General features: G+C 44.1%; 1 protein-coding gene across 9 annotated transcripts in view; it reads left to right on the plus strand.

Annotated features, from left to right (window-relative positions):
• LOC133111338 (myocyte-specific enhancer factor 2A-like) overlaps positions 1 to 10,000 on the plus strand; it is a 94,075-nt gene that overhangs the window by 65,445 nt on the left and 18,630 nt on the right. For 4 of the 9 annotated variants that reach the window (XM_061221573.1, XM_061221571.1, XM_061221576.1 and 1 more), the window contains exons 5-7: positions 1,145 to 1,276; positions 1,350 to 1,484; positions 3,027 to 3,249. In XM_061221573.1, coding sequence (XP_061077557.1) covers positions 1,145 to 1,276; positions 1,350 to 1,484; positions 3,027 to 3,249 — 490 coding nt within the window. The remainder of the gene's footprint in view (positions 1 to 1,144; positions 1,277 to 1,349; positions 1,485 to 3,026; positions 3,250 to 10,000) is intronic. The other 5 variants (XM_061221578.1, XM_061221580.1, XM_061221577.1 and 2 more) reach the window with 3 other exon arrangements.

Raw genomic sequence — 10,000 nt, forward strand, 5'->3', positions numbered from 1 at the left:
GTGATATTTTACATGGTATTGTCGGTTGGTTTACATGTGCCTTTTCTGGTGGATTGACCCTGAACTATGAAGGTTGTCCATGTGAGAGCGATTCTTTCTGTACTCTGACAAAATTAGTGGCATCCGACAGATGTCATCTCACCGTACATTGAGGGGAAATAATTTGGTGGACTTCGTCCAGACTTGCAAACTTGCTGGATCCACAATTGCAGATTTTAGGTGAAGACATATTCCTTTAAACCAGAAAATGCTTGTCAGGTTTTTGCTGATTATCCATATACATTTTTGTTGAACATTTCAAAAAGCTGACCAGCATTTTCTAATATATGATATGTATAGACATATATCATTTACATATACGTGTACACTCACTGAGCACTTTATTAGGAACACTTATTCATGCGATTATCTCATCAGCCAATTGTATGGAAGCAGTGCAATGCATAAAATCATCTAGATACGGGTCAGGAGCTTCAGTGAGTGTTCACATCATTTAGCACATCAACCATCAGAATGGGGAAAAAATGTGATCTCAGTGATTTTGACTGGCATGATTGTTGGGCATCTCAGAAACTGCTGATCTCCTGTGATTTTCTTGCACAACAGTCTGTAGAGTTTGCTGGGAATGGTGAAAAAACATCCAGTGAGCAGCAGTTCTGTAGGCAATGAGAGAGGTCAGAGGAGAAGGGCCAGACTGGTCAAAGCTCTCAGGAAGGTGACAATAACGCAAATAACCACACATTACAACAGTGGTATGCAGAAGAGCATCTCTGAATGGATAGGCTAGAGCAGTAGAACCAATAAGTCTAAAGAATAAGTCTAATAAATACCTAATAAAGTGCTCACTGAGTGGATATATTTATCAATAATTAAATAAATTGTGTAACAGAATCGATTAAGTCCTGGGAATGTAATAGTTCAGGTTCCTATAATTAAGGTAAAAATATGGTATTCTGCGCATCCAACTGTTTTTCCACCCCCCCCCCCACCCCACAGGTACTGGGTGCCAAAAGCGCAGCTAACCAGCGCAAAATTTAAAACAAAGCTAGTTTACAAAGTGTCATCAACCTCCACAGAGCAACAAAACAGCAATTTACTTTCCATTACCGCGAATGTATGTGTGAATTCTCCAATTTTATTTCAGAAATTAAGACTCAAAAGCCATATTGACTGTGCCAGCTCTGATGTGGATGACTGTTTTGGGCACAGCCCCCGTGTGGAGGACGGTTTCGGCAAGATTAGCGAAGAGGGGGAGTTCATGTACAAGCGCTGCGGTGTAAGTACCACCCCCCCGTCCTCCCCTTGCCTTTTTGTGTTGATTGGCTGTTTTATGTCGATGTTCACTGCAGGCGCTAAACAAGAAGGAGCACAGAGGCTGCGATAGCCCGGACCCAGACTCCTCCTATGTCCTCACCCCCCACACAGAAGAGAAATATAAAAAAATTAATGAGGAGTTTGATAATATGATGAGAAATCATAAAATCGTAAGTAACAAGGAGCGTTTTGTTTTTGCCTGGCTTTGTGGCTAAAAAAAGGAGTCCCCCCCCCCCCCTCCCCTCCCCCCCCCTACTCTGTTCTACTCAGTTCTGGTTTTTGTTCTTATATTTCTCACAGTTTATTAACCCCCTCCTCCTTCACTCTCCCCTCCAATCCCTGCCCTCCTTCGGCGGCGAGGCGCGGACGGACGCCGGTCCGAGCCAAACAGTTTCCAGCCGATGGAAAATGTGTTTGTTTCCTTTTTAACTGCCTTTCGTTCGTGCTGCTCACAGTTTGTACTGCACTCTTGATAAGATCGCATTGTGAGAACTGGAGTGGGGTCGGACCTGTGTTCCTGTTAACGGACCGGACTGTAGGTGTCTTTTGTGTCTGTTAAAGGACTCAGAAATATCTGGGGTGTCCTGCATACAGTGCATGAATGAGACACTCCTCATTCACCTACATTGCATTGGGCTTATTCAAGAGCAACAATTCGAGTGGGTAAAGTATAGATGTTTTCCATTATAATTCATGGTTAGAATTATACATCCACATACGTAGTAATATCCTCCCCTCAACCAAACTTTACTCCTGTATAGAACTTCTGGTGAGGCAATGGTGATCTTATTTTGGTCAGTTGAATTTAGTTTTGGGGTTGAATCGCTGATGGTCTGAGCACTGACGAGCACCACTTTTTCCCCCCATTAACACACTAATGGATTCACTAACATTCTCACTTTCCTGTGCTGTGAATGCGGTTGTTTCACCCACACCAGCCACAGTCACTGAAGCCAGTGATAGTCAGCACTGCACTGCTAATGCTATGTGTAACGCTAAAGAGTAAGTAGTGATTGAACCTGTTATGGTCATGGTAATGTTTACGCCAGTTGTAATGGCAGTAAGTGTACTTGCAATACTAAAGCAGTTTGTGAATTTCTCTCTTATGCCTGATCCCAGCGGTTTAGTGCTGACTATTGCTATGCTGAACTGTACCTTTGTAATGAGGTCTCACACCAATTTGCATGTTTGTAAAATGCCTAAGAATGCTGTTTATAATGATGTTTTTTTTGCCTCCGCACACACTCATTTCTACAGGTGGGGGGTGAGGATTTGAACCGCCACTGTGCTGTTTTTCTACATTGTGTTCATCACAGAGTATTCCCATATCTTGCCCCCCCCCCCAAATATTTCATAAATATGTGAAGCCATGCCTTTGACTGTTATAAAATGATTATAATAATACACAAATAAACAACCATATTCATAAGCTGCATTTCATTTCATGTGCGGTGCTCAAATTAAGACATTTGCACATAATGAAGGCACCCTCTCCCTTTGCATCAGGCCTGGTTTGCAGATTTGGGAAATGTCCAGCGTGTATGATCGGGCAGGTCTTGACCAGGGAATGCTCCGTCCCACAAGCCAGGGCTGGCCGCTGCCCTCTTTCTCCGGCCCGGTCGGTGGCTGTGTGGCGTTGATCTCACGGGCCGCTGATCCTCCCTATGTCTCCCTCTACCCCCCCCCACCCCACCCCCCCACCCCGCCTGCAGCCCACCGCCCTGCCGCAGCAGAATTTCTCCATGCACGTGGCGGTGCCCGTGACCAACCCCGGCGGCCTCTCCTACAACCCCGCCAACTCCCTGGGCGGCCAGTCCCTGGTGGGCGCCTCGTCGCTAGGCGACGGCGGGATGCTCTCGCCCCCGCAGGGCTCCCTCCACAGAAGCGTGGCGTCCCCCACGGTCCCCCAGCGACCCCCAAGTGCCGGCAGCACAGGTCAGAGAACCCCCCCCCGGATCTCCCGCCCCAGTGGCGAAACCCACTGCCCCGAAAAAAAAAATCATTAAATCTAAACGGATGCAATGCAAGTTCTTCATTCATCCAATGTAAAAGCATCCATATACATTAATATACATGCATATAGTAATTAACTGTGCTTATTCTTCCCTTTAAAAAAATAAGGAAGCCTACAATTCTCTGTGTCAAACTGCAAAGCAGCGTAAGATATTTTTGGTAACCCATCACCATAAGGCTGGCATAGCACTGTCATAGGTATGACATAACTGCTGTCACTAGATGGCATAACAGATGAACTGGTAACACTTTATAATAAGTTTCCATGAATTGGCATTAACTAATGTAGTTGTTAACTGACTACTACTGAGAAGTTAATCTAAACAGCTCTGTTAACGTGTTTGTACATCATTTATTCATTTTAACTACTGGACATTAGTTATTTCCAAGTCATATTGGAATGAAAAAGTCAGTTAATGTATTTGTTAATGGTTAACTTCATAATAAGTTAATAAGTTAATCCTTTGTATAAATATTATGTCACAAATATTTTAGTTAGCTGATAACAAATGCATTAACTAATGAAACGTAAGATGGTATTGTTTTAGCGACAACAGTTCCTTATTTTGTAACTTGTGGCTGGAAAAAGAAGTGTGGTGGGGATCTCACCTTCTCTGCATTTTGGAAATGCACATGCTACACAAAATACGGTAATGTCAAGTGTCCTTTTCACGGCAAGGGTCCAGCTAACCAAATTTTGAATAGTTTTTCATTATAAATATGTGCCGAATCGGAGAAACGTCGATAGAATGTCCATTGTTTGATTAGAGTACTTGTTAATAGGAATGTATAGTATGTTTGGTATAGGCTCTCTGGAATACGGTGAGCTTACATACAAGGTTATTTGACCAGTAACCGTAATGTAGTTGCTCAGTGTAGGTGTTCACCCCCATCCGTGAAAAAAAATATTATTTCTGCACGTCAAACCGCCAGCTTGGGGTATGGTATTGAGAAGCATTTAGCGAATGACATTACATTCCCATTACATTCCCATTACATACCCATTACATACCCATTACATTCCCATTACATTTACATTACATTTACATTTCCATTACATTTTCCTTGCATAAAACAACACAGCATTTTCACCTGTATTTTCAATACACAAGCTGAGACTGTTAAACTTCAGCAAAAACTGTTCTGTGATTTTATGCCAAAAAAGGTTGACGTTTTACAACAAAACATTTTTTGCAATGCCTACATCTAAATAGACTTCCTTTGGAGCACTTCCAAGGAATCTCTCGTCTGAGTGAATAGACAGTGGAAGAGGAAGACAGTGAAAACACCTTTGACTCCACAATAGAGGGCATTTTCAGTGACGTGTTTATTTCGGCGAGCATCTAAATAAATTCTCTAAATATTGTATTATTATTCAATATGCTTATAAATAAGGAGCCAGCCTGCTTTCAAATAATAAATAGCATGTGAAATTATGGAATGTGTTTGTCTTTACTTTAATCTTTGCTGTCATAAAATGTACAGCTAAAAGTATGACAGTTTATTGTCATTTCACATTGCCTGACATCATCGGTTATGCCATCTTGTGACCACCGTTATGTCAGCCTTATGGTGAGGGGTTCAAGTAAAGTGTTACTAAAAATGCTTTTCAGCTTGACGTAGAGAAGTGCAGGCTTCTCAAGTGTGCTTATTTTTTAAAGGGATACGCATACTTAATGATATTCATGTATATGTATCTGTATGTATGGTTTTACATTGAACATTCAAACTAGGTTGTGTGAATGTAGAACTTGCATTGCGTGTGTGTGCGTTCTGAAATTAAATAAATGATGTTCAAAGAGCATTTTTCACCCTGAAAAGTGAGAACGAAAATGTCCTTCTGTGTTAGCTATAATTTGATATTGGAGGTCTGGTAAAAAAAAATAAAAAATAAAAATCTTGAAAGGTCAAGCACGAGGCTGTACTGTAACCTCGAAAAGGAAGAAAAGAGAAGAAGGGAAAAGAGGACCGGAGTTCTGTGTTAATGGTGACGGAGGTGTGAAATGACGGTGTCAGTTCGCACCTTGCGGAAGGCGCCGCTGTCAGACAGAAGCGAAACTCATTAGCGGTGTTCTGAACGGCGCAGCCCGCCGCGCGGCGACACGGGGCCGTCAGCCTCTGGGCGTCTCTCTGGGTCTGCACCGCTCTGTCTGGGGAGGGAGGGAGGGAGGTTTAGTTGTTTTCTATTATCTGTGATCGGCGAGTGTTTGTTCTTTAGCGAGTGTTTGTTGTTTTGTCACGATATGTTACATTTCAATTTGGCTTTTGTCACGATATGTTACATTTGAATTCGGCTTTTGTCATGATAAGCTATGTTTGAATTTACCTTTTGTCACTATATGGTACATTTCAATTAGGCTTTTGTCATGATATGCTACATTTGAATTTGGCTTTTGTCACTCTGTCCTATGTTTGAATTTGGCTTTTGTCATGATATGGTAAGTTTGAATTTAGCTTGAATTTCAATTCGGGTTGGAATGGCGAGCTTATAATAACTATAATAATAATAATAATAATAATAATAATATGTTTTATTTATAGAGAGCTTTTCAAGGTACTCAAAGATACAATGATTAAAATACAATTAAATGGCGGAAAAATTTACAATCAAAGTATAAACAAAGACTTTGAATCCGTTATGAAAACCTTCCCATACTTCCTCTCACCTCCCAGCCATGATTTTTTTTAAACCACGGGAGCAGACAAAATCCTTTATTGCCAGCACAGCGAACAAGTTTTCAGTCTTATTCTACTACCTGTCACTTAATAGGGTGATGATAAGTGCTGAAGCCATCTCTTTTGTCGCGCAAATTAGACATGCCTGCCTCTCTCACCTTTCCTCGGGGTAGCCTAATTTTTCACACCGTGGGTGTGAAGACCTGAGTTCTTTCTTTCACCTGGGGATTTAAGGGAGAAGCACACACGCCAAGTTCCTCACCCATTGGCTGCAAAAAAACCCCCAGACAAGCAGAATTCAAGTAAAGAAAAGAAACCCATGTCCCTCTGGGCCAAGCTAGCAAATTTCTCCCCGACAACAGCGGCGTGATTTAAGCTTGCTCGGTCCACTGGAAATGTGTCAAGCAGTCGAAGAAAGCAAGGGGTGACTCATTCCAGATATTTTCCTTGAATCCAGGAACCGACTGTCACACCCTGGGCCCGGTGTCTCCGTGTGGGAAAGCAAAGCGAAAAAGCTGATGTCTGACATGAGTTTAGTTTATTTTTTATTTTTTCACAATTACTTTTTTAAATTAAGTTTGCACTTTTGTTATCGGCATCTTTGAATCTCTGCATCAACCGTGCCGCTCATTATTAGTCTCCGCGTTGAGATGGAATCTGTGATTAGGCGAAGTCAGAAAGCCGGTTGGCTTGTTATTGCCCCCCCACCCCCACCCCTCCCCACGTCTGCGGGCCGTAAATTGTTCTGGCGGCTGCGTCATGCATAATGACACATCATTAATTAGACCCACTCTGGTGAAATGCAGTCATGTGACGCGGCGGCGGAATAGGACTAGCAGGCTCGGATCAGCGAGACGAGTTGTTGCGAACGGGCGATCGCGCATTCTAACATCTACGCGGCAGATCCACACTCTGGCACTGGCTAAACTCAGCAATGACAACAACAACAGCGACGACAACACAAAACACTTTTCACATAAAGCCCAAAGCACACCTCGACAAATGAAATCGTAATGGTTTGTCTAAACCTAATTTCAGGCATTAAGCTAGCTTTGGTTCTTGCCTAGATTTTTACCATTAAGATGATTTTGCTTATTTTTACATTATACTCTTTGTTTGAAGAAATCTAGTCTGTATTTTTTTCCAGTAAAAATCCTTTGGCAGATCATTTTAAGCAAGTCATACTTATCTTTTTAATATATTTTAAGTGGATGAATTTACACGGCTGGATGAATATCTTGCTTTACACATTTTGTCTTTGGTTGTTGGGCCTCCCCCCCAAGCACTGCTGGGTCCTGTTGAGGAACCGCTCTAGGGTGACTTTGTTTAGACTCCACACTGCAGGTGTTGACTGGAGCACAGAATTAGCTTGACTGTTTCACTCCGCCAGGATTATATTGTCACTCTCGAGCGACCCCCGCTGGTTGAAACAATTCCTGCAGTTGCATATTGAGCTGCATGTGAAGTGTCTTCCTCCTACTCAAGTCTGTGCGACCCTGACTTATGGACTGTGGTGTGATAATAAATGGCGACTGACATCACATCCTTCAGAGGAGAGCACCAGCATGTCTGTGCGCTCTTTCCACAAATCGACAGTAGTGACCACAACAATGGGCCTTGAAGAATTCAGTTAAATTCAATTCAATTTGTTTAGCACTTTTAACAAAGGGTATTGTTGCAAATCAGCTTGACAGAGAACTATGTCTGAGCCCCCAAAGAGCAAGCCTAGAGCGACAGAAAGGCGGTTGGCTTGCTAAACTTGCTGAAAATGCCGCTTAAATGGGCTGTAAATGGCCGTAAAACGGAACCTGACTCAGAGGGGGAGCCCAATAGAATCGGGCGTTCTGAATTGTAAATGCATTTCATTTCAAACGTAAAGGCATTCTGACTGCAGTTATATAGCAGCTTCATCCAAAACCTTTACCTCATTCACCCATTCACACACACACACACACACACACACACACACCAACGGCGTTTGGCTGCCGTGCGAGGCGCCGACCACACTTGGACACGCCCAGCCGGCGCGGGATAGAACCGGCGACCCGCCGACTGCCAGACGAGTGCTCTTACCTCCTCAGCCAATGTCACGTTCTGGCAGAAAAGCCCGAGAAGAATGAACTGCTCCCCCTGTAGGTAGGGAGGTGCAGAGCGGAAGCGTGCTCAAGCAGAGGGGCACTGCAGCGGTGCTCTCCAGCTGCATGGCAGGGCGTCCTCACCTCTCCCTTCCCTAACCGCGAACAAAACCCACCGATACTCACACTTCAGACACACCAGCGGCACACTGCAGCTGTGCTGTGCACACAGTCAGTTATTTTTTTTAACTAAATTAATGTTTTCTGCAGGTGCATGAAACTGAACTGTATTAACCATAGTGGCTTCCTGTTGAGGCTTTGCTGGGGTTTCCCCAGAGTGTAGCAGGTAGTCTGTTTTCTGCGTTGAAGGCTTTGCTTGACTAGAAATGGTGTGAAGTTGAGGTCGCATTCACGGTGGGCGCATGCAGCATTTGCACACTGTTGGATTTGTTTTTTTAGAACCTTTGAAGGAGTAACATGGTGGTTGAATGTGACACTACCAGTTGTCTTTAGGTAATATCTAATACTTTCATCGTGTTTCTTCAATGCCCTCTTGTGAAAATTGCATATAAAAACCTAGAAAGTTCAGGAGGGCGTAGACAAGCAAGACTGTGTGCAAGTTATTGTGGAGGAGCCATCGCTGCACGATACAGGAACAACCCTGACATCCTTCCTCTCTGAGTGATGCTACAGCCAATGACACAAGGCTCTTTAGCGCACCCCGATTGGTCAGCGCTGGCTTGATCACAAATCCAAACCAGACTATCCCAACAGAAACACCAGCCCTTTCCACTAGATGTGCCACTCAAAGACACTTCCTCTCCCTGAATGTAGATACATCCTGCTCCAGCACCAAGATTCTATATATCTCACTATATTTTTTGTTATTTTCTGACACACCTTAAATCAGGGATCATTTAAAGCACATCCAACCCTGGTTTTCTTTTCCCTTGGATAATCAGTGGCCCTGATTGACGCAGTCTGGGAGGGAGGGTGGAAAACCAGCAGTTCTTGGCCCTCGAGGATCGTGAGTCGCTGATCCCTGCCTTAAAGGATTAATTTAACTTAACCAGCTAGGTATTTATCAAAGTGGTTTGGGCTAAGCACCTTGCTTAAGGGCACGGTAGCAGCTCCTCTAACCGTGGCATGAAAACCAGCAACCTCCTGGTTAGAAGCTTGGCTCGTTAAAGCACTGAACCACGCTGGAGCCGGGGTCCCCCCCGCTGTCAGCAGACTGCGCTCAGATGACAGATCGCTCCAGGCTCAGTAGAGACAGGCACACGGCGCCAAAGCATCATTACTCGGGTTGGGTGTCACAGGGCAGGTGAATCGCTGGCTTTTTGCGGAGGCTGGATGCGAGGCGGCGCGGGTGAGGGTACATGCCCGCGCCGCGCAGAAAGGGAAGGAAGCCAGGGGGGCTGGGGAGGCTAGGCTCTGAGCCGTGCTGTCGAGGTGCGCTGTCAGACCAAGGGCAACCGGCAAGGTCGCGCATCCACATCTTCCTTCCTGACAGCAACTGACACCGGGGTCGTTTCTGGTTCCTGGGGGATGGAGTAATGAAGGGTGGGGGGGAGTGAAGAACAGCTTCCCATTTCACTATCGGCTGTTATTATCTCACGCCGCCGAATGATTCTGTGTTAACAACTGTTTTAGTCTTGTAATGAGACTTTCAAAAAGTATTCTCTCAAGTAGAGAATGTTAGCTTGTTATAAGTTACTGTTTGCTTGACGAGTGAAATTCTCTTGCCCCGTTGGTAAATCTTGAAATGAGTAAAAATGTCTTACCTCATTAGCAATCTTATTGTCGTTTTCCGCCAAAAAGTAATAGAAATAAGCTTTCAAGTGGAAATAGAAGACTTGTTGACACTGACTTATGTTTTGGGTTTCGCAGTGCAAGAGACTCCTCCTGGTGTTGCGACATTG

This window comes from Conger conger, chromosome 15 (genome assembly GCF_963514075.1).
Source record: "Conger conger chromosome 15, fConCon1.1, whole genome shotgun sequence".
Taxonomy (NCBI): domain Eukaryota; kingdom Metazoa; phylum Chordata; class Actinopteri; order Anguilliformes; family Congridae; genus Conger; species Conger conger.